This window comes from Acomys russatus, chromosome 26, assembly GCF_903995435.1.
Source record: "Acomys russatus chromosome 26, mAcoRus1.1, whole genome shotgun sequence".
Taxonomy (NCBI): Eukaryota; Metazoa; Chordata; class Mammalia; order Rodentia; family Muridae; genus Acomys; species Acomys russatus.
Window position 1 is genome coordinate 31,294,079 of NC_067162.1, and position 24,661 is coordinate 31,318,739.

Sequence of the window (24,661 nt, forward strand, 5' to 3'; positions counted from 1 at the left end):
GACTCGCTTTATAGACCAGGCTGGCCTCGAACTCGCATCGATCCACCTGCCTCTGCCTCCTGAGTGCTGGGATTAAAGGTTTGTGCCACCATGCCCAGCAAGTAAGCTAACTTTTGAGTTTTATGTGAACTGTCTTTTTCAACTGTACCCTCTATTTGAGATTTTTAAAATTAACATTTCTCTCTGTATATACACGCGCATGCGCGCGCGCACACACACACACACACACACACACACACACACACACACATAGACACACAGGAATGTCCCATGGTATGCCTGTGGAGCTCTGAGGACAGCTCACAGAAGTCATTTCTCTTATCTGGGCAGTGGTGGCACATGGCTTTAATCCCTGGATTTAAGGTAGAGGCTAGCCTGGTCCACAGAGCGAGTTCCAGGACAGCCAGGGCTACACCGAGAAACTCTGTCTCAAACCCCACCCCTCTCCCACACACCATCAAAATTAGTTCTCTTATCCTGTGAGTGAGTTGTTTCACTGTGGGGTTCCAGCAATTGAAGGCAGGTTGTCAGGATTGCCAGTGAGCATGCTTACCTGCTGAGCCAGCCCTGTAGCCCTTGATTTTGGTCTTTTAAGGCAGGATTTCATGAAGCCTTGAGTTTGCTGTGTAGCTGAGGATGACTTGACATGTGTGCCGGTTTCCACCTCTGAGGTGCTAGGATGTAGGCAAGCACTGTATTGTGTATTAGGACTGTAGGCATGTAGTATGTTGTTTATTTGCTTTTTGCTTTTTGCGAAAGGCTTACTGAGTAGCTCAGGTTACTGTAAGAGTCACTATGTAACTCAGTTGACCTCAAACTTAACTGTGATCCTCCTGCCTCAGCCTTCTGAGTGCTGGGATTGCTGGCATGAACCACTATGCCTGGCTTTATTTCTCTTTTTAAAAGGTTATTCCTTAAGAGGCTGGGGGTCTTAACTGTTGTCTAGCTAGCCTCGAATTCCTGGTCTTCTGAGCTCTAGCAATCCTTTTGCCCCAGTCTCCCTAGTAGAAGGGATAACGAGTTTGCACCACAATACTGGGTTTGGAACTGTCTTGAGCCGTGTTAGCAAAACTGACTCCTTCGGGTCAGTTGCCCTGTATTTGGGAAGCTCTTAATGATGAGGATGCAGCCCTTGGGTAGGGTTGCTCATCACCAGCTTGTGGTTTGTTGGGTATTGCGTGATTTTGGTGGGTGGATGGATCATGTTCACTTTCTGGAGAAGTAATGCCCTGTCTGCGATCTGTCCAGCGTACTAATTCCTGTGCTCTCTGACTTGCAGTGAGATTTGAAGGGTGCACTGGTCGGCCAAGGACAGTTTACTTTTCTGAAGACTCCCGATTCAACGTGGCTACAGATGGTGTTATCACGGTCAAGAGGCCTTTCAAGCTTCATAAACTGGAGACCAGCTTTAACGTCCATGCCTGGGACTCTACTCACAGGAAGCTTTCCACCAGGGTGACGTTGAAGTCCATGGGGCACCACCACCAGCACCGGCACCACCACCATGTACGTTGGGGTACTGCTTGGATGTGTGTGGGTTTCAGGGCACTGTCTAATCTGGGTCCCCTAGCCTTGGTACTGGGGACTTGTAGGAAGACTATGTGACATGCTAAGTAGCATTCTTGATGCCAGAAACACCTATCATTAGGACAGTCAAAACTACCTCCAGAAACCCATGGCTCTTGGTGGGGGTGGGGGTGGCGAAAGTATCCCCAGTTGATTGATTGATTCATTCATTTTCTCTCTTTCAAAAAAGGATTTGTTTATTATGTATGCAGTACTCTGCCTGCATGTACACCTGCAGGCCAGAAGAGGGCATCAGATCACATTATAGATGGTTGTGAGCCACCATGTGGTTGCTGGGAATTGAACTCAGGACCTCTGGAAGAGCAGCCAGTGCTCTTGACCCCTGAGCCATCTCTCCAGCCCCAGTTGAGTCTTTCTGACTAATCTCATTCCTACTGAGTTTGGGAGTTCTGTTGGGTTATGAGAATTGAGTAGTCTGGGATAGCGAGGAAGACCCTATTCCTGCCAGGGATCCTTAGCTCACAATTGCTCTTTCTCTAACCTACAACCTCCCGTAATCCCAGAGGAGTCATTTTGTAATCCCAGAGGAGTCATTTTATCTGTGTAGACTGAGTGGATTTACACGCAGGAAACACTGAGAGTGTGCATGTACACTTGGTATTTGCAAGGAGCGAATCCTTTATGTAAAGGTTTGTAGATACTCACCTGTAACCAGCATGTCCTTCTGTTAGTGGCACGCTATGTAAGATAATGCCCAGCCCATCACTCATGTGACACTTGTTACATTCATTATTGAGAACTAAAGACACGGGAGTAAATCTGCTTATGTTCAGCACAGACAGAATTTCCCCATTTATTTATTTATTTATTTGGCAGGGTCTTGCTATCAAATAGCCTAGGTTAACTTCAAACCCACAGTCCTCCAGCCTCAGCCTCTTGAGAGCTGGGATTACAGGTGTGCACTAACATGTTTGATACAGGCTTCTTCCACTTTTTTCTTCTTTGGACAAGTTCTCTTATAGCCCATGACAGCCTCAAGCTCACTGTATAGCAGAAAATAACTTTTAATATTTTATCTCCCAAGTGCTAGGATCACAAGCTTGTGCTATCACACCTAGTTTTGTGGGATTCTAGGGACTAAGAACAGGGTTTCTTTTATGCTAGGTAAGCATTCTGCCAAGAGAGTTGATATCTTTAAAAAACGTTTTTAACATCCTTTTTTGTCATGTCCCCGCCAACCTTTTTGTTTTAGTTTTAGTTTTTGGTTTTTTGAGGCAGGGTTTCTCTGTGTAACCCTGGCTGTCCTGGACTCCCTTTGTAGACAAGGCTGACCTCGAACTCATAGCAGTCGCCTGCCTCTGCCTCCCAAGTGCTGGGATTAAAGGTATGCGCCACCATGCCCAGTCCCCTGTTTTGTTTTATTTGAAAGATGATTTTGTGTAGCCGAAGTTGTCCCCAAATTTGATGTGTCGCCCTGGATGACCTTGAAATCCCAGTCCTCCTTCCTGCCTTTGCTCCTAAGTGTGGGATTACAAGCATGCACTACTGTATCTGGCTTTGACAAAATCATTTCTGTCTGTAGTTGGTTGACCACAGATGTGAACCTGAGTGGTGGAGGGGGATGAGTGGGTTACATTCTCATCAAATACTAGCTGTTCTCACTGTCTTCGCGGAGGCAGAATGAATAAGCTGAGGTGCTGGGTGTCTTATTTAGGAGTGGGAAAACCGGTGGAAAGTCATTGTCCCTTTTTTAGGTAAGGGTGTTCACTGCCGTTACAGAAGACATAGGTTTGGTTCCCAAAACCCAGATCAGGTGCAAGCATATGCATAAGTAATAAATGGTTTGTTCTAAATCTTCTCCCCGCTGTCACTGCACAAGATCCTTTCGCATGGCATTAACCGCGCCTGCTGTTAGGTCTGGCTTGGTCCAGACAACCAGCAAGCGTGTAGAGGCCGATACAGACTGTGTGTTGTCTAGATTCTGGTCATGACTGTCCCTGGAGGTTGTTGCCAAAGGCCAGTTGCCTCTGCCCATCTCAAAAGTGCTCGCGCGGCCGCTCCTATCGGGTCTCTCCAGGGGACATTCTAGCCACACCTGCTTCCTGCCTCAGAAGTGTGGATTGTGCCTTTGAGTGCCAAAGCGTTTAAGGTCGGTTCCTGTTCTATTCTCCAAAGACCCTTGAGATTCATGGAATTTAATGACCCCCGATCTAGACTTTCTCTCAGATGCAATTAGAGAAGCGAAGAACTTAGTTCAATTACATTAGCCATGGCTTCCTGAGACTCCAGCCCCAGCTGGCCGGCCGGTCATCCAAGTTCAGCACAGTAAGCACTGCCAGGCAGTTGACTAGCAGTAGAGCTTTCTAAGACCAAGAACAGTTTTGGGATTTGTTTTTCCTCTAGATCCCTGACCCCACCTTTCCCTTTGCTGACTTTACTCCATTTATAGAAACCCCCAAGCCAGGCGTGGTGGTGCATACCTTTTTGTTTTGTTTTGTTTTGTTTTTTTGAGACAGAGTTTCTCTGTGTAGCCCTGGCAGCCCTGGCACTTGTATTTTTAGACCAGCTTGGCATTTAACTTAGAGATCTGCTTGCCTCTGCCTCCCACCTGGCATCATCATCTTATCTTTCTCTTTTGTTATCCTTTGCTTTTCCTGACTCCAAAACTTTTAGAGGTAGGGTTTCACTGTATAGCCTAAGCTGGACTGAAACGTCTGTCCTTCTGGCCTCAGCCTCCCAAATGCTCAGATCACAACTTTGGACCCCATTACACCCAGTGAGTACTCAGCTTTGTTTCATATTATTACCATTTTATAGACAGGGTCTTATTATGTAGCCTAGGGTGGGCTTGAACACATTTGCTATATAGACCAGGCTATCCTTTTTTTCTTTTTAAAGATTATGTATGTATGTATGTATGTATGTATGTATGCATGCATGCATGCATGCATGCATGCAGTGCTCTGCCTGCCAGGACAACTGTAGGCCAGAAGAGGGCATCAGATCACATTATAGATGGTTGTGAGCCACCATGTGGTTGCTAGGAATTGAACTCAGGACCTCTGGAGGAGCAGTCTGTGCGCTTAACCTCTGAGCCATCTCTCCAGCCCCTAGACCAAGTTATCCTTAAACTCAAGAGTTCTGCCTGCCTCTGCCTCCCAAATTACTGGGATTAAAGGGTTATGTGCAACATGATGCCTGGCATTCCTTCTTAATTAATTGTATGTGATATGAAGGAGAAAGATACATGTCATATACTGTTTAATTAATTGTCTGTGTACTGTTTAAGAAATTTTATGGAATTCTCAAGTACTACTTCTGTTTATATTAGCCACATCTACCTGTTACATTGTTAAGGTTATTTTTGTATAACTGTGTTTGTTTCTCAGTTTCTCTCTTAACCTGGCTACAACACCAATAATTGAGACTCTGTTATATTATTTAAACAGGCTTCACAGCACAAGAGCAATTACTAATCTATTGTTAACCCTCTAGCTAATTTGGTTTCCTCCCAGCTTATATCCCAAGATACTTGTGTTTCCTATTCCAGCTCTCTCTTCTGATGTCTTCTGTACCTCTCCCATGGCTGAGTCGCTTACTCCCTCTTCTAACTCCTCCCCTGGCTAGTAGGAAGACTAGCCCTATTCTTTCCTATGCTCAGTGATTGGCTGTAAGATGCTTTATTGGGGACAGTTGGGGAGCAGAGTTAACACAACATTTAGACAAGAGATTCTCAGAACAAGGACAGCAGCCAGACATGGAGGCTATAGAAATCAGCACTTGAATTATGCAATAACCTTATGCTTACATTAAGTGTAGCCCCCCCCCCCCCCACCCCGCAGGGTCTCTCTGTCTTGGCTGTCCTGGACTAACTTTATAGACCAGGCTGGCCTCGAACTCACAGCGATCCGCCTACCTCTGCCTCCCAAGTGCTGGGATTAAAGGCATGTGCCACAACCGCCCGGCTAAGTGTAGCTTTTTAAACAAACAAACAAACAAACAAAAAACCAAAAAGGTGTTGTTAGTGGGCATGTGTGTAGAAGCCAGAGGTCAATGTTCATGTCAGACATTTCCCTCAATCACTATTTTGTTTTGTTTTGGGGATGAGATCTGTCTTTGCCGCCCTGGCTGGCCTAGAATTTATATCTCATTGGTCCACTTGTCTCTGTCTCTCAGTATCCACCTTGTTTTTTGAGACTGGCTCTCTCACGGAATCTGGACTTAGCTGATCCAGCTAGATTGGCGTGGTAGTGAGCCTCAGGGATCTTCCTGTCACTGTCTCCCCAGTGCTGGTATTACAGAGGTGAGCAGCTGTGCTCATGCCTACATAACAAGCGCTTTACTCACTGAGCTGTCTTTCCAGCCCCAGACACTATTTATTTAGTGCTAAGACTCGAATCTAGCTAGTTATTTCGCTAGCTTCCAAGTGTATTTTCTTGGTTCTGTATATTTCTGAGCACAAAATTGGGGTAAGTTAGAGAAAAATAATTTTAAAAATTCCTTCAAAGATTTGTTTATTTTTGAAGCTGGGTGTGGTAGCGTACAACTTTAATCCCAGCATTTGGAAGGCAGAGGCATTTTCATTTTATGTGTATGGTTGTTGTGCGTGCGTGCATGTGTGTGTGTGTGTGTGTGTACACCACATATGTGTCCGGTACCTGTGGATGCTGGAAAAAGATATGGATCCCTTGGAACTGTTACAAATGGTTTTCAGTGGTTGTGTGGTGCTGGCAATTGAACCAAGTTCCTCTGCAAGAGCAGCACATGTCCTTAACTGCTGAGCCATCTCTCTAGCCCCTAAATTTTGGATTTAATAAGAAAGGAAAAATCAGGCCGGGTGGTGGTGGCACATGCCTTTAATCCCGGCACTTGGGAGGCAGAGGCAGGTGGATCACCGTGAGTTCGAGGCCAGCCTGGTCTACAAAGCAAGTCCAGGACAGCCAAGGCTAACACAGAGAGCCCCTGTCTCGAAAAACCAAAAATTAAAACAAAACAAAACAAAAACCAGCCAAGCAAAACAAACAAACAAACAAATCAAAGAGAGAGAGAAAATGGAAGAATGTCTTAGAATGGTATGGCACAGACTTGTAATTACAAACCGAGGCAGGAGGATCGTTGCCCTAGGTGAGCCTCAACCACACAGCGTAAGACCGTGTTTTTGTGTGTGTCGTAGAAGGCACATCACTTGCTATGTAGGCATGAGGACCTAAGTGGGAATTCCCAAAATTCACATAACGCTGAGTGAAAATAGTGTGGGTCTGTAGAGCCAAGAGATTGACTCTCATGGCCCAGCTAGCCTGGTGTACAAACGACAGAGCACTGTGGCTGTCCTCTGATCAGCAGGTGCCTGCGGTGGAAACTACTGCAGAGGTGTACACACACGTCTCGCTTTCTCGTTCTTACCCTTGTCTGGTTGGGCTCTGAAGGAGCTTCATATTCAAGGACAGTTCCTTGTGCTTTCACACATGTGGCAAGGGACCTTCACCTTCCTCTTCAATATGGCCAGTGGGTTTGTGTTCATTTGCCTGTGTTTGTCTGTTCACGGTAGCTGTGAGATGGCCATTTGAGGACTCAGGGTGCACCGTTCATAGACAGGTTCTTGTATTCTTCCTGCACTGTGGTTAAATCTCCCCCCACCCCCCAGATATTATGCCAGTGTTTTTTCTAATCGTTGTCATCATCTTCATTCACTGAACACTTACTGTGTTTCAGGCACTACTCTAGACACTTCCTATGTGAACAAGTATTATTTAGCCCTTCCAAGCACTCTAAGACACTGGCATTGATATCAAGCTCTCAGTTTTAGCTAGATGTCTCATACCTTTCATTCCAACACTTGGAAAGTGGAGACAGGTGGATTTCTATGAGTTAGAGGCCAGCCTGCTTTTTACATAGTGAGTTTCAGGCCAGCCAGGGCTATTCTGTAAGGCCCTATCTGAACAAAAGAAAACAAAACCCCACTTTAGACACTGAGACAGTTCACACAGAAATTATCTCATCTCCTCTGGAGATAGGGAGGGAGCTATACTGAGAAAAGCCTGGTAGCCTGTCCCAGAGCCAGCCCTTAGCCCCTGCTGGCTTCCTTGTAAGGGTGGGCAGAGTGTGTTGGTGTGTGTATTTAACAGCTGTGTAGGACTGGGTTCTAGAATACTTGGTCAATTTTATGTCTGTCTGTCTTGTTTTAAATCTTGGGAGGGGATATGGGGGCAAACCAAACAAACAAAAAACAACCCGGGAGGGCTGACAATGTGGCTCAGTTGGTAGAGGCCTTGTCTAGCATGCACGAGGCCTTCGTTTCTGTTCCCCATTATCACACAAACAGCACAGTGGCGTGTGAAGTACAGTATCATCAATGGCCGCACAATTTGAAGCCAGACTAGGCTTCATGAGATTCATTCTTTCTTTTCCTTCCTTCCTTTTCTTCCTTTCTTCCTGTCTGTCTGTCTGTCTTTTCCCAGACAAGTGTTTCTCTATGTAGCCCTGGCTGTTCTGGACTCTCTTTATAAACCAGGCTGTCCTCGAACTCACAGAGATCCACTTGCCTCTGCCTCTCTGAGTGCTGGGATTACAGGTGTGGGCCACACGCCTCGCTGAGGTTGTTTCTAAAAATGCCCAAAGCAAACAACAAAAAGGAAATAGGGGGCCCAGGCGTGGTAGGGCACACCTTTAATCCCAGCACTTGGGAGGCAGGGGCAGGTGATCGCTGTGAGTTCGAGTCCAGCCTGATCTACAAAGTGAGTCCAGGACAGCCAAGGCTATACAGAGAGACCCTGTCTCAAAAAAACAAAACAAAACAAAAAACAAAAACAAAAAACAACAAACAAACAAAGGAAATAGGGCTTAACTAGCACTTGGCAGGCTATGGTCTGCATTGGCGAGTATCTTCCTGTGTATGGTAAGGGTGAAATTGAAATCTAGAAAGTTTGTTACTATGAATCATTCTAAAACACTTAAACAGTTAGAAAGTATTTTCCTATCATCTCCAGCTCTTATTTCCCTGAGTATGCATGAAGCTATCTTTATTGCACATGGGAACTGTTCAATACAAATCGCCAGGTTATTTTTGGTTCCCATCCCAACAGCTCCTGTTAGAACAAATTGCAACCCTTATAGATAAAATGCAATAAGAGTAACACATTTGTATTGATCTCAAAGTAGTTCTTAAGAGCAATTCCCCAGACTTGTTGGTTGATAACTCCACTTTGGGGAACTATATCTCTAGGAAAACAAAGGAAAGGAACTCCAGAACTCCCAAATATCTCGTTACTGAATCCCCTCTGACATTATCCGTGTATTTTGCTTAAAGGACATGTACCATACAAGTTTGAAGTAGCTTTTAAATATAATTGTCAAATGTTCAGACCCCCAAATTTTATATGTAGTCATTATTTGAATTTTGAATAATAATTTAAGGAGAATAAATAAATACATAGAAATTCCTCAGGCAGCTAACTTAAAAGGAAAAGGTTTACCCGGTAGTGATGGCACATGCCTTTAATCCTAGCACTCAGGGAGGAAGAAGCAGGTGTATTTCTATGAGTTTGAGGCCAGCCTGGTCCTCAAAGCAAGTCCAGGACAGCCAAGGCTACACAGAGAAACCCTGTCTCAAAAACAAACAAACAAACAAAACAAAACAAAACAAAAAAACTGAAAAAGAAAAGGTTTTACTTGGGTTTTGGGTCCTGGAGGTTCAAGACCAAATGACACTGTTATTTTGTCTTCTAGCGAGGGCAGCATATCAGAACAGGAACATATAGGGGAGTAAGCCACTTACCTTATGATTAACAAAGGCGAGGATGAGACTGGGCTCTCAATATTCTTCAAGGACGTACCTCCTGTGATCGGAATACCTCATTAGCCACTGAGTTAGGAGTCAAGCTCTTAAGCACCGGCAGGAGTTCTCCGGCTTCTGTCTTAGCTGTCCGTTTTGTATGGTGCATGTAATTTGTCATTGAGAAGGAGTCATTAAGGCCACACTTACATAGCCTTGAGAAGATGGGATGGGTTGGACTGTTAGACCCGCGTGCCTTCTGAATTACCTCACTTCGTTAATCTTCTTTCCCCTAGGACCCTGTCTCTGGATCCCAGCCAGAAGTGCTCATGTTTCGCAGCTCTCACCAGGGTCCCAGGAGACAGAAGCGAGACTGGGTCATCCCTCCCATCAGCTGCCCAGAAAACGAGAAGGGCGACTTCCCTAAAAAGCTGGTTCAGGTAAGGGAGGGAAGTTGGTAGAGAAAGGGATGAGGGAAGAGAAAACGGAAAGGCCTGATGTCAGGATCTCACCTTGCCGGTTCTGTTTCTTTTCCGTTCCTGTGTTCAGATCAAATCCAACAGGGACAAAGAGACGAAGGTTTTCTACAGCATCACCGGCCCAGGGGCCGACAGACCCCCTGTTGGCGTGTTTATCATTGAGAGGGAATCGGGCTGGCTGAAAGTGACTAAGCCTCTGGATAGAGAAGACATTCCCAAGTACATGGTGAGTATTTACTTCTCAGATGCTTGTTGACCATTGGGTAGCAGCTGTCAAATTTTGGGAGCAACCCATATTTTTCATGCCCTATCAGATGCCCTGGACAGATAAGTAGCTTAACTCCTCTCTCTCGACGTGTTGATAAAGGAAGACAAGAGAAGAGTTTGGGGTGTTTCCTGTTGTTGCTGTTCCTTATAGGAGAAAAGTGGGGACTCCACATCATACATGAGCGTAGATAGAAGTTGTCAAAGTCGGCCCAGAGAGACGGCTCAGTGGTTAAGAGCACACTAATTGCTCTTGTAGAGGACCATGGTTTGATTCTCCCAACACCCATGTGGCAGCTCATAGCCACCTGTAACTCTAGTTCCAGGGGATCCACTGCTCCCCATGGCTACCAGACAGACATGTGTTACACACACATACCTGCAGGCAAAAGGCTTACACATTAAAAGGAAGGGGGTCTAGAGAGATATGTCAGTGATTAAGAGCACTGGCAGCTTACTACTGTCCATGACTCCAGTTCCAGAGGACCCGACACCCTCAAACAGACATGCATGCAGACAAAACACCAGTGCACATAAAATAAAACAAGTAAGTCTAAAAGAAAAAGTTGTCAACTTGTTCTTGAGGCTAGAGAGAAGTTTTTTTTGTTTTTTTGTTTTTTTTTTTTGTTGTTGTTTTTAAACCTATAGACAAAATATATTCTGATTGATAATAAATAATGGAAAACAAAGTTCACTTCTGGGACTAGGTTACAATGTGAATGAAGAGAAGAGGGAGGTAGTCTGTACATGAGATTGGCATGGCCAGTGAAAAATTACCCCAACTGAAGTGACTCCATATGTGTGTACATTGCTGGACAGTACAGCCAGTGTTCTTAGCCAGTAAGCTATCTCTCCAGCCAAGTTGGCATCTTTCATTTTACATGTGTCTGTGTGCATCTATCAGTGTGTATGTGTGTGTGTGTGTATGTATGTATCTATCTATCTCTGTGTGTGTTCACATAAGCTTTCATGCACTTATCCATGGAGGTCGTAGTTGGGGGTCAGAGCTCCTGAAGCTGGAGTTTCAGGTGGTTGTGAGCCACCTCATCTGAGTGCTGGGAACTGAACTGAAGATTTTCTACAAGAGAGCAATGTTCATACAGACTCATACAGTGGGAAGTCTGTCTGGAGTGTGTGCTCTGGCCTTGAGACTTAGTTCATCATGAGTCCATTAAGCAGCAGTACACAGTGTGGAAAATTCTCACATGGAAAGCTCACAGGAGAAAGAGCAGAGGTGCTATGGAGCCGCACTAGCCAGACTCTCTCTCCCAGCTCTTCTTCTGGTCAGGATCTAACTCTCACTTGACTCTCTTGCAGCTTTTTTCTCATGCTGTGTCATCAAATGGGGAAGCAGTGGAGGATCCCATGGAGATTGTGATCACAGTGACAGATCAGAATGACAACAGACCTGTGTTCGTCCAGGAGGTCTTTGAGGGATCTGTTGCAGAAGGCGCCCTTCCAGGTAAATCCATCTCTAGGAACTGAGTATCCAGAAAGACATCTGGATTCTCACTGAAGGTCAGACGTGTCCTTTGAAAGCTACCACAAGGGATAAGGTGGAGGTGTGTGGGAGCAGATATAACACTCTACTTGTAGAAACATATATATATATATAAGTAGAAATGATAAAAGAATAACCTTCCTAGGGTTTGGTGGTGCACACATGCAACTCCAGCTCCAAGAATGTGATGCCCTCTTCTGGCCTTTGAGGGCATCTGCATGTATACATATTGGTGGTGCTGCTGGTGGTGGTAGTGGTGGTGCTGGTGCTGGTAGTGGTGGTGGTGGTGGTGCTGCTGCTGCTGGTGGTGGTGGTGGCAGTGGGGTGGTGGTGGCATCTTAAAGAAGCAATAAGAACTAGCAGGAGGACAAGATCAGGACTTGGTAGGGATATTTTAGTTAATTTATTCCCAGCACTGTCTTCCTTTCCCCCTCAGCTCTGAAAGCTGAGTTCCTTGAACATGGCTGGTTTGGTGTAGAGCTCCCTTCCTTTGTAGTTTGATGAAAATTTTAGAAATAAAAACTGACAAAATGTGGCTGTCTCCTAGGACAGGATTGTTCTGAGTAGTCACAAACATATCGCAATGTAGCATTTGCGACCCACTTACCGCTCCTGTCCTTTGACACTTCTAGGAACCTCTGTGATGCAGGTCTCAGCCACTGATGCGGACGACGATGTAAACACCTACAATGCCGCCATCGCCTACACCATCATTAGCCAAGACCCTGAGCTGCCTCACAAAAATATGTTCACTGTCAACAAGGACACAGGAGTCATCAGTGTGGTCACCTCCGGGCTGGATCGAGAGGTAGGGCAGGGCTCAGGGCAGTGGCAGGGAGAGTTGGAGGCAAATGTATACTAAATCCCACAGACAGTGTAACTCTCCACTGAGCCTAGTGGTTAGCTAGTGTGTGTGAGTGGCTCAGCTTTGCATCTAACTACCTGGCCAGAAGCTCTGTGCCAGGGGCCAGGCAGCCTCAGGCAGTTAAGCACATGGTCAAATATGTTGGTTTTGTATATGCAGCGGGCTACACTGGGCCTGGGGTGGCTTTGGAGTGCCTTCTGATTCCATGCATTTGGTCTGCAGAGCTACCCTACATATACTCTGGTGGTTCAAGCTGCTGACCTTCAAGGTGAAGGCTTAAGCACAACGGCAAAAGCTGTGATCACCGTAAGGGATATTAACGACAACGCTCCCATCTTCAACCCAACCACGGTAATTCTGCAGCTTCTTTATTCTGTAAAAGGTTGTGTTTTACTGAATTAGTTAGAAGTTGACTTTAGAGGTTACTTAGCAGAGGCCTGAGTAGTATAGATTCAAAAGACAAGGTTGAAGCCGGGCGTAGTGGTGCACGCCTTTAATCCCAACACTTGGGAGGCAGAGGCAGGATCACTGTGAGTTCGAGGCCAGCCTGGTCTATAGAATGAGTTCCAGGACAGCCAAGGCTACACAGAGGAACCCTGTCTCGAGGGGGGGGGGGGGAAATATATATATATATATATATATATATATATATATATATATATATATTTTTTTTTTTTTTTTTTTTTTTTTTTTAAAAAGAAACAAAACCTAAAACTGACAAAGTTGACTTGACTTTTGTCCTCTTTAGGTTACAAGTGGCCCCGGGGATAATTGCTCTTTCATAATTTATAATTTTTAATGGTTACTAATAGAGAGTAGAGGGGGCAGGGGCAAATGGCACATGTGTCACAGTCAGCAAACAATGGGAGCAGCAGATGGTTCTTGTATCCAGGGCCTTGGAAAGCTACTTCAGGTATTTATAGACGAGGATGCTCGGGGTGCTAGTTGGTCTACTGATGGGAAGTGAGGATCTACTCCTAGGGTAGTTACCTCCATCCTTCGAGGCTTGGGGTCAGTATGGATCTCATTCCTGTAGCCCAAGTCCTGGCTCCATGCTTCCTGTCATTTTGTCACTAATGACCTGATTTTTTCCTTTGCTCTTCAGTACGTGGGTCAAGTGCTCGAGAATGAGGCCAATGCCTACATCACCACACTCAAAGTAACTGACAACGATGCCCCCCATACTTCAGCGTGGGAGGCCGTGTACACCATAGTCAATGATCCCGAACAACAGTTTGTTGTCATCACAGACCCCACGACCAACGACGGCATTCTGAAAACAGCCAAGGTTTGTATGATGCTTGGTGACTGATGTGACAGCAGCTCGGCCTCCTTGTCCCATACTGTCTTCTCCTGAGTGGATCAGCACCAACAGGGGAGTGATAGGGGCTAATGACCTTCTGGTATTTGGAGAAACTCTCTTGGCTGTTTTGTTGGTTTGTTAGAAGTGAGGCAAGTATGGCTCTTTTGAAAAATGTCCTAAAGCCTGGGGCTAGGGGACAATTCTTAACCTGTAGGTCCTGACCCCCTTGGGGGTGTCTTAAGACCACCAGAAAACACAATTGCATTATGATTTATAACAGTAGCAGGATTACAGTTATGAAGTAGCAACAAAAATAATTTTATGGTAGTGGGGTCACCACAACATGAGGGTTAAAGCATTAGGAAGGGTGAGGACCACTGGGCTAGAGAGAAGATGGCTCAGTGGTTAAGAGCACTTGTTGCTCTGCAGAGTACCTGGGTTTTGTACCCAGTGTCTACATGGCAGGTAACAACTGCTGGTAAATCTTTGGAAAGTGTCCCCAAAAATGTCTAAGCTAAAAGTTGGGATGACTTGGGAATTTAGCAAAAGTTAATAGATGCCAAGAGGGTCTTTAGAGCTTTAATTTCCTCTTTAGCAAGTGTGTAACTATGTCAATCAAAGTGGTAGCAGAACCAGCTCAAGGTGGCACAGCCTTTAATCTCAGCACTCAGCCAAAGGCAAGCAGTCTACAGGTCTACTGATTGAGTTCCAGGATAGCCAGGGCTACTCAGAGAAACTCTGTCTGGAAAAACAAAACAAAAGTTGTGGCTGAAATTAATTTAAAAATTTAAAAACTTAATACTATTTATTTATTTATTTATTTACTTATTTTAGTTTTTTTTTCAAGACAGGGTTTCTCTGTGTAGCTTTGGCTGTCCTAGACTCATTTTGTAGACCAAGCTAGCCTCAAACTCACAGTGATCCGCCTGCCTCTGCCTCCCGCACGCTGGGATAAAAGGCATGCGCCACCGCGCCCAGCTAATACTTTTTAAAAAATCATTTATTTTTGTTTTATGCACATTGGTCTCTTGCCTGCACGTATGTCTATGTGAGTATCTTAGAAGCACTGGAGCTGGAGCTACAGACAGGTGTAAGCTGCCATGCACGTGCTTGAAATTGAACCCGTGTCCTCTGGAAAAGTAGCCAGTGCTCTTAACCACTGAGCCATCTCTCCAGCCCCCTCCTCCTCCCTTCCTAAAAGGATTTATTTGTTCTATGGCAATAATTATTGACCTCAGAGCCTTGAACATGCTGGGCAAATGCTCTAGCACTGAGTTATAAAACAATCCCTGGCCGGGCGTGGTGGCGCATGCCTTTAATCCCAGCACTCGGGAGGCAGAGGCAGGAGGATCGCTGTGAGTTCGAGGCCAGCCTGGTCTACAAAGTGAGTCCAGGATAGCCAAGGCTACACAGAGAAACCCTGTCTCGAAAAACCAAAAAAAAAAAAAAAAAAAAAAAAAACCCTGGTATTTTAGTTTTAACTCTTCCCCCGCTCCCCCCACTTCTGTTCTCTAGGGCTTGGATTTTGAAGCCAAGCAGCAGTACAATCTACATGTGACCGTGGTGAATGTGGACCCCTTTGAGGGGACTCTTGTCCCTTCCACAGCTACTGTCACTGTGGATGTGGAGGATGTGAATGAAGCCCCCATATTTGAACCTGTCAAGAAGGTAGTGGATGTGCCCGAAGACCTAGGTGTGGGTCTGGAAGTCACATCTTACACTGCCCGAGAGCCAGACTTATTCATGCAACAGAAGATTACGTAAGTAGGGAGCGTTTTCTTTCCTTTTCTTCGTTTCCTTGTTTCTTTCTGGTTTTCAAAACAGGGTTTCTCTGTGTAGCCTTGGCTGGCCCGGACTCTCATTGTAGACCAAGCTAGCCTTGAACTCACAGAGATCCACCTGCCTCTGCCTCCCTGGGTGCTGGGATTACAGGTGGCTGCCACCACACCTGGCAAGTAGGACCATTTTCAATGTTGAGTATTGAGTGGGTATGGTATGTGTTTATACTTTGGTTATTTTGTTTTGTTTTGAGACGGGATCTCTCTATGTAGTCCTCACTGTCCTGGAACTTGCTTTGTAGACCAAGTTGGTCTCATACTCAGAGATCCTTCTGCCTCTACCTCCTTAGTGCCGGGACAAAAGCATGCAGCACCATGCCCAACCACTTAGTTGGACTTTTTGTTGTTGTTGTTGTTGTTGTTGTTGTTGTTGAAGATTTATTTATTTATTATTATACAACATTCTGCCTGTATGTGTGCATGCCCACCAGACAGAAGAGGGCATTAGATCCCATTATAGATGGTTGTGAGCCACCGTGTGGTTGCTGGGAATTGAACTCTGGACCTCTGGAAGAGCAGACAGTGCTCTTAACCTGTGAGCCATCTCTCCAGCCCCGCTTAGTTGGTTTTTTTATACATATAATTTATGTAAGTATAAGTGCAATCATTTGTCATGTAATGATAATGCATTCTGAGAAATATGTTCATGTGTGATCGCTGTGGGGAACACTGCATAGTTTGTGAAGCAGACTAAGGTGGCTGCAGTTTCTCCGAGGAAGTGCCATTATGTGGGCAACCAGTGGGTGTCAGTTCTTTCCACTATTTAGGTCCCAGGTATCAAACTCAAGTTGTCAGGCTTGGCACCGAGCCACGCCTATACCCCACCCTTAACCCCACCACATTTTTTACTAAAGCCCCAGAGTTCAGTTCTCAGCACCCACATGGAGGCTCATGACCATCTGCAACTCCAGTTCTCAGGGATCTGATACCTCTTTTGACTTATTGCCCCATGTGGCACGCGCGCGCGCGCGCATACACACACACGTACACGTGTATAGCAGTGCCTGTGTAGCCAGTGAGGACTCCAGACCTTCAGTTCCGCTTGGTTTGCTGTTCCCGCTCTCAGCCAGAGGTTGTGTTCTCAGGTACCGGATCTGGAGGGACAGTGCCAACTGGCTGGAGATTAACCCAGAGACTGGTGTCATTTCCACTCGGGCTGAGATGGACAGGGAAGACTTGGAGCACGTGAAGAACAGTACATACACAGCGCTCATCATCGCCACAGACGATGGTATGGCACCGTTGGGCCTGATCCCCACTGTGGCCTGGGCCGCATCACTCTCCACTTCGCTTGCTCACTTTGCCTCTGCCTTCCTTTTCTTTTATCCATAAAAGAATACTTGATAACAAAATCCCAAACTTTAGATCCAGTAGAATTTCCTTTCCTCTTGTCCCCTCTCTGCACCTGAAACTCACTCCTTCCTATGGGAACTTGAGTTTGTATCTCAGGTCCGTGGCTGTGAACTTAGTACTTAACTCTTAAATTTTTTTTTTCTTCTTTTAAAAGTTTTTGTTTATTAGCCAGGCGTGGTGGCACGCACTTGTAATCCCAGCACTCAGGGAGGCAGAGGCAGGTAGGTTTCTGCGAATTTGAGGCCAATCTAGTCTACAAAGTGAGTTCAGGACCGCCAGGGCTACACAGAGAAACCTTGTCTTAAAAAACCATTTATTAGGTATATAGTATTCTGCCTGCATGTATGCCTACAGGCTAGAATAGGGCACCAGATCTCATTATAGATGGCTGTGAGCCACCATGTGGTTGCTGGGAATAGAGCTCCGGACCTCCGGAAAAGCAACCTGTGCTTTTAACCTCTGAGCCATCTCTCTAGCCCATGCATTTAATTCTTACAACCTTCATTTCTTTCCCTCTTTCTTTCAAATGTTAATTTATTTATTTATACAGTGTTCTGCCTACATGTACATCTGCAGGCCAGAAGAGGGCACCAGATCTCATTATCGATGGCTGTGAGTCACCATGTGGTTACTGGAAATTGAAGCCAGGACCTCTGGAAGAGCAGGCGGTGCTCTTAACCTCTGAGCCATCTTTCCAGCCCTTATTTTGAATTTTATGTGTATGAGAATTCTGCCTGCATCTATGTCTGTGTTCTACATTTGTTCCTGGTGTTTGTAGAAGTCAAAAGATCCCTTGGAACTGGAGCTGAAGTTAGTTATGAGCTACTGTGTGGGCGCTGAAACCTGAACAGGCATTCCTAGTCACTGAGCCATCTCTTCAGCCCCTTTTTCCTTTTTGTATGGTAATGGGAATTGTCCACATTGCTTTAAGCATAGACGTGTATTCTCTACTACTGACTTACAAGTCGAAGTGTGACCTTCTGGAAGGTGGTAGTACCCCTGAACTATGACAGCTTTTCTGTTTTCTCCTTAGGTTCGCCCATTGCCACGGGCACAGGAACTCTTGTCCTGGTCCTTTCTGACATCAATGACAATGCTCCCATCCCAGAACCCCGAAGCATGCAGTTCTGCCAAAGGAACCCCCAGCCTCATGTCATCAACATCATTGATCCAGACCTTCCCCCCAACACGTCCCCGTTCACTGCTGAACTCACCCATGGGGCCAGCGTCAACTGGACCATCGAATACAACGACCCAGGTGTGAAGTCTAGCTCGATTTTCAGATCGGCTCTGCCTGTCTCACTTCTGCCTCCCACTTCAGGATTTCTCTTTCATCTCCACATGCAAACACCTCCCCGCCTCCCCTTTGATGTTCGGCCCTAATTCTATCTATGTTCCATGTACACTCCTTTTCCTCTGTGGGATGCACAGTAAGATGAACCCCAAGCCCTTCCTTCACCCAGCACTGGATGTAAGATGTTTTTGCTTCTCCTACACGTTTCGATTTTGTAAGCTTTTTTGGTTCTGTCCCCTCCCCTGGTCTCATCGTTTCTTTGTTCTGCTTTTTCCAGCCCAAGAATCTCTGATTTTGAAGCCAAAAAAGGCCTTAGAGTTGGGCGATTACAAAATCAACCTCAAGCTCATGGATAACCAGAACAAAGACCAGGTGACCACACTGGACATCCTTGTGTGTGACTGCGAAGGAACTGTCAACAACTGCATGAGGGCGGGTTACGTGGAAGCAGGATTGCAAGTTCCTGCCATCCTGGGCATTCTTGGAGGGATATTGGCTTTGCTGAGTAAGTGCAGCTACTGCGTGCTTCCACCTGCAGCCTCTAAAATCGGGAGGGTCCATTTCCTGGGAGGAGCTTTACGTTAGGGTACAGAATAAACTGGGACCCAGGATCCTTCTGTTCTGAGCTTGCAGGGCCACGTGTGTTGTGTGGCGGCAAGGCCCACTGTTCTCATTAGCGCAGTCAAGGCTGGCCCCTACCATCATCTTCCCGTTCCATCTTGGAGGGCAGATGATAGAGGAAGTTGAGGCTACCTAACTGCATGCAGTAGGCGGTACCACCACTCACATCCCATTGGCCCAAATGAAGCCTGGAAGCTCTTGCTCTTAACTGGGTGACTATGAGCCCAATGGATGCTTGTGAGGCAATGGAGATGGAGGGCTGGGTGAGCAATGTGGCTAGAAAGATGAAGGAAAAGGAAGATGCTGGAGGGAATCTGGCCATTTCTCCCCACATTTTATTTTGAAACAGTTTTTTTGTTTTTGTTTGTTTGTTTTTGTTTTTCGAGACAGGGTTTCTCTGTGTAGCCTTGGCCATCCTGGACTCACTTTGTAGACCAGGCTGGCCTCGAACTCACAGTGATCCGCTTGCCTCTGCCTCCCGAGTGCTGGGATTAAAGGCGTGCACCACCACGCCCGGCTTATTTTGAAACAGTTTACTTTTTTCTTTCTTATTCTTTGTTTTGTTTTGTTGTCGTTGTTGTTGTTTTTTCGAGACAGGGTTTCCCTGTGTAGCCTTGGCTGACCTAGACTTAATTTGTAGACGAGGCTGGCCTCTAACTCACTTGATCTACCTGGCTTCTCCTCCCTAGTGCTGGGATTAAAGGTGTGGGCCACCGCACCCAGCTAGAAACAATGTTTCTTTGTGTAGCAGCCCTGGATGTCCTGGACTTGCTTTGTAAAACCAAGATGGCCTCAAACTCGCAAAGGCCCACCTACCTCTGCCTCCAGAATGCTGGGATTAAAAGCGAGTGCCACCATGTCTGGCTCTCTCCATAATTCTTGATCCCATTTTTGCTTTAGAGAGTCCAGGGCTTGGTGTTATTGCCCTGAGGGCTTCTGTGACAATCAAAGCTTTTTTCTGAAGGTATACCTGATCTCCCCCCACCCCCCCCAGTAGATATACTTTATTAGACTTGGCTAAAGTTGGAAATATTCTCATATCAGACATTTAAAGTAGAAATGGTGCCAGGAGCTTTGTTATTTTGCTGTGTTGTGTTTTGGGAAAGGGTCTCTCATCTATAGTCCAGGCTGGCCTGGAACTTACTGCGTGCGTGGCCCAGGCTGGCACAGGTAGTCAGTCCTCCTTCCCACCTGCCTGTTGTTGCAGTGCTCTGGCTCCCTGTGATAGTTGCTTCCTCGGGTCTTCCTTGCCTGTGGCTCATCCTTCTGTCCCTTGTCTGCAGTTCTGATCCTGCTGCTCCTATTGTTTTTACGGAGGAGATCGGTGGTCAAAGAGCCCCTGCTGCCCGCAGATGATGACACCCGGGACAACGTGTATTACTATGATGAAGAAGGAGGTGGAGAAGAGGACCAGGTTGGTGCCAGATAAGCCGTCCCCACTGTGCTGCCGGGGAGCACGGGGTCTAGAGCATCTTTTGACTATAGTGAGGCTCCACCTATCTTTCCACCAGTGAGGATTCAGCCATCAGGCAGAATGTTGCTGAAAGGCCCTAAGCTGCAGCCTGTGTCCAGGTCTGTTGCATGGGAGCCTCGTGTGGATAGCAGTAGGCACGCATCGCTTGCCGTCTTGTTGCCTGAAGCCCTTCACGTGACAGAACCCTTTAGTAACACACAGGACACTACCTGCATCAGCTGTGATAAGGTAGAGAGGACTGAGCGTTTGCCAAGTGGTAACCTGATGGTCGTGTCCTATAAAACGAGTTGGAAGACGCAATAGTTTGGGATCATAGAATCCCTAAGGGCTCTCTTTTCTTTCACTTTGAGGTAGGAGACTCTCAATTTAGAAACCGCTGTCTGTTAATGTGTCTGGGCGCACACCGATGCATACCACCAAGGGGGTGGGTTGGCTTTGTCCAGGGCCACAGCCTGTGTTTCCCTGAAATGAGCCCAGCCCTGCACTTGCAGCTGCTGCCTTTTCACTGGCCGTCGTGCTTTTTGCTCTTCCCTCCAGGACTTTGATTTGAGCCAGCTGCACAGGGGCCTGGAGGCCCGGCCCGAAGTCACTCGAAATGACGTGGCTCCCACCCTCCTGACTATGCCCCAGTATCGCCCCCGTCCTGCCAACCCTGATGAGATCGGGAACTTCATCGATGAAGTAAGTAGAAGGGGCTGTGAGCCAAGGCGCGGTGCGTCTCTTAACTCACAGCCAAGGAAAAAACGGTTCCAAATGCAGAGGAGACCGTTCAGATTGTGGTCTTAGTGGGTGTACCCACCCAGATCCCCGGGACAAAAGCAGGACTTACTGGGAGAGCTTCAGCAGGTCCAGGAGTTACGAAGTCTTTTTAGTTCAGTTCATGAATGGGGTCCCTGCATTCGTTATGGCTGTTGGGGATAGTGTCACAGGAAGCCTGAGGCAGCTCAAGAGGTAGATTTTAAAAAAGCAACTTCTGAGTAGCCTGTGACACCAACATAAACGCTGAGCGGGCATGGCGGCCTCCTTTTATTCCAGTGTTCAGGCTTAGACCATCCTGAATTGGCAAGCTCTAGGTTCAGTTTAGAGACCCTGTCTCACTAAATAAGGTGAAGAGAAGTTGAGGACGTTGGTGTTGATACCAACCTTGGGCTTTTCACTTGCACATGTGCGCACACACACATAAACACAAATACACGCCATGCGTGCCGCACACAAAGTGTATCCCCGTTTACCCAAGGCCCATAACAATAGCATCCATCATGTAGCATAGCCATGTATTATTGTACGTGTCAGAAATATGTTCAGCTCTGATTGAAAAGCTGAAGCCGACGGTAGGAGATGTAGCTTGTATACATGGAAGGCTGGGCTCAGCAGACTAGTGTGTTGTGTACATAACATACAAGTCTTGTACGTTCCCGATCCATTATCTTATGTCTTACGGCCTTGAACTCATGGAGATCCACCTGACCTGCCTTTGCCTTCTGAGTGCTGGGATTAAAGGCGTGGGCCACCACTGCTTGGTGTTAACTACATTTCTATTGCTGTCAAGGCAGCTTACAGAAGCAGGAGTCTAATTTGGGACTCCAGAAGTTTGAAGTCCATGACTATCATAGCAGCAGGCAGACATTATGGCTGGAGCGGAAAGCTCACATTTTGATCCGTAAGCTAGGCAGAGGCAGAGAGGAACAGAGAGCAAGCTAATTGGAAATGGCTGGTCTTTTAAAACCTCAAGCCTAGGGCTGGAGAGATGGCTCAGAGGTTAAGAGCACTGACTGCTCTTCCAGAGGTCCTGAGTTCAATTCCCGGCAATCACTTGGTGGCTCACAACTTCTGTAGTTATGATCTCATGCCCTCTTCTGTGTAGACCATGTAACAAGATGACTATAACTTCCTGAACCCCCCCAATTTCACTCTTCGGAATTAACAGTTAGGAATAACAGTTTGCCACCCATCCTTTGAGGATTTCCTGGCCTGACTGTTATCTATATGCACTAGTGTGACTGTTCTCACTGTCTTTAGCGTCTAGCCACCCTGATTGGTGGTATGGGATCCTCACTCTGGTTTCTGGGAACCCATCCTGACATACAGCAACTTCTCAACATGATTTAGAGAAAAGCACTTGTGGCTTGTCCTTCTGCACTGATGTGTGTACCGGGAAGGTGTTAACTACTCCCTGATTGCCTTTTCGTGATTGGGTTGCTGCTTGCCCCAGGTGCATAGTACTAAATACGGTGCTCTTCCCTTTAGAATCTGAAGGCAGCCGACGGCGACCCCACGGCACCCCCTTACGACTCTCTGTTGGTGTTCGACTATGAGGGGAGTGGTTCAGAAGCCGCCAGCCTGAGCTCGCTGAACTCCTCCGAGTCGGATCAGGACCAGGACTACGACTACCTGAACGAGTGGGGCAACCGCTTCAAGAAGCTGGCTGACATGTATGGTGGTGGCGAGGACGACTAAGAAGACGAGAGAGCGGCCCGTGGGTGGAGCCATGGGCAATGCAGAAAGATGTCGCCAGTGGCCTTTCAGCTCCTTCTCTGAGTTGGTAGACGAAAGACTGGTCTGAGATGCATGCAGTTTGCACAGCCGTCCCACTCTACCTACCAGTCTACTTGTGTTAGGAAGGTTTTCACTTACTCTTGAAATCTTTTCTGTTTTGTTTTGTTTTACGTTTTAACTACAGTGCTAGGATTTGAATTCTGCCACTGTGTTACGGTCCACCCCTCTCCTTTTTAAACCACCCCACCCCCATGGATTGGATTGAATCTGGGACTTTACAGTGTGCGACAAGCGCTTTTATCAGTATACTGTAGCCCCAATTCAGATTTTACTATTTTAAAATGACAGAGCCTCAGAAGGGTCCGCTAGCCCTGGCAGTTCTCCTTCATGTTTAAACGGCAGGGGCAGGTATCTGCCCTGCTTCTGTTTCGCTGTGTATAGAAAGTGGTTTGTTTTTTGTTTTTGAGCCTAGGGATCTAGGCACGTGTCCTGTCCCAGACACACAACCTCAAGTCCTTCACCCACTCGCTCATTTAAAAAAAACTGTGTACTTCCCTCAGTTACCATGTTTGTGCTCTGCATTTTAATAGCCACGTATGCTCCTGGATTCTGTTGTCCTGCCCAGGTGTTATTTTACGGTGCAGAAATGACTGGGCCCTTTTATGGTGAGAGACCGGTATCTTGGTGTGGGCACAACTGAACTGGGTAGTGCGTGCTTCAAAGGCCTTTCATGATTTTCCATCCTCGCCTCCACTTGAAATGAAATGGACATTCCTGTTCAGTCAATGGCTTCTGAGGTGAATGCCATAGTGGGATATATTGCCTTGGGCTTCTATGCAGTGCTGTGACCAGAACATGTGGGGAGGTTTTCAGGCACCACTTTGTTTTCTTATGTTTCTTTCACACCAACACAAAAGAGTGATGTTCTCTGAGACTCCACTAGCACATAGAATGCTGCAGCCAAAGACGGAGGAGAGAGACCAGCTGTGGACAGCAAGTATGACTCTGAGCCTGGCCAGTTAGCACTGATAGTGGCTTGGAAACGTCTGGAAAAATAGGGGTTTCGTGGCTGGAATCTTTCTCCTGGAGTCCGGGAAACATACCCCTCCAATGCCTTCTTCTGATTGTAGCTACAGAAAATGCTGGCAGATTTGAATCCATGTTGCCCAGTTTTAAATATACATAGAAAACTGAGAATATGCCGGGCAGTGGTGGTGCACACCTTTAATCTTGGGAGGCAGAGGCAGGTGGATTTCCATGAGTTCGAGGACAGCCTGAACTACACAGAGAAACCCTGTTTGGAAAAACCAAAGAAAAGAAAAAAGAAAAAAGAAAACAGAATATGCCAGGTGTGATGGTGCATGCCTTTTCCCACACTCAGGAGGCAGAAGCAGTCAGATATCTGTGAATTCAAGGCCAGCCTGGTCTATAAAGTGAGCTCTAGGACAGCTAGCCTGTTAACACGGAGCAACCTTGTCTTAAAGAAAAAGAAAGGAACTTAGAATATTAGAAACTGTGCATTTTCTCATAGAAGCCAGAAGAAAACACTGTTCTAATGCTAGAAAGGGGCGAGGGCCTTCATTTGAATCATTTCTTTTCATTCAAAATGCAAACCTCAGCTTTTTGATACCCACTGGAAAGGATTTCATCGAAAGTGCTATACTCAACTAATTTCGGAAGAAAACAGTGAATGCAGTTAACTGTGAGAACTGTTGATTTCTCTGTAGTTTAAATGTCTAATGTAGTCAGTGTAGAGTGTCACTTGTATGTAGTTTGAGTGTATGTGTGTGGGTGCTGATAATTTTGTACTTTATGGGGAGTGGAAAAGGTAAACAATTGAAACTGTTCTCTAAGATACATTTTTATAAATTTTAT

At 46.3% G+C, this 24,661-nt stretch overlaps 2 protein-coding genes across 2 annotated transcripts; both read left to right on the forward strand.

Annotated features, from left to right (window-relative positions):
* The first annotated feature begins 1,117 nt into the window (after positions 1–1,117).
* On the forward strand, positions 1,118–12,405 carry LOC127209262 (cadherin-1-like). Its single transcript, XM_051168859.1, has 6 exons — positions 1,118–1,136; positions 1,280–1,506; positions 9,595–9,738; positions 9,848–10,003; positions 11,359–11,503; positions 12,175–12,405. The coding sequence occupies exons 1-6, from the start codon at positions 1,118–1,120 to the stop codon at positions 12,402–12,404; spliced, it is 921 nt and encodes a 306-aa protein (XP_051024816.1). The 3' UTR covers position 12,405.
* A 2,908-nt stretch (positions 12,406–15,313) lies between these two features.
* On the forward strand, positions 15,314–22,786 carry LOC127209443 (cadherin-1). Its single transcript, XM_051169084.1, has 7 exons — positions 15,314–15,470; positions 16,634–16,779; positions 17,935–18,159; positions 18,473–18,700; positions 20,100–20,230; positions 20,828–20,971; positions 22,538–22,786. The coding sequence occupies exons 1-7, from the start codon at positions 15,454–15,456 to the stop codon at positions 22,745–22,747; spliced, it is 1,101 nt and encodes a 366-aa protein (XP_051025041.1). The 5' UTR covers positions 15,314–15,453; the 3' UTR covers positions 22,748–22,786.
* Positions 22,787–24,661: the final 1,875 nt, after the last annotated feature.

What these genes read in the sequence shown, in the direction of transcription:
- LOC127209262 (XM_051168859.1), top strand. An exon ending in TCCCTAAAAAGCTGGTTCAG is followed by an intron (nt 9,739 to 9,847) that starts GTAAGGGAGGGA and finishes TCCTGTGTTCAG; the next exon opens with ATCAAATCCAACAGGGACAA. An exon ending in TGCAGAAGGCGCCCTTCCAG is followed by an intron (nt 11,504 to 12,174) that starts GTAAATCCATCT and finishes TGACACTTCTAG; the next exon opens with GAACCTCTGTGATGCAGGTC.
- LOC127209443 (XM_051169084.1), top strand. An exon ending in CATCATCGCCACAGACGATG is followed by an intron (nt 16,780 to 17,934) that starts GTATGGCACCGT and finishes TTTTCTCCTTAG; the next exon opens with GTTCGCCCATTGCCACGGGC. An exon ending in CATCGAATACAACGACCCAG is followed by an intron (nt 18,160 to 18,472) that starts GTGTGAAGTCTA and finishes TGCTTTTTCCAG; the next exon opens with CCCAAGAATCTCTGATTTTG.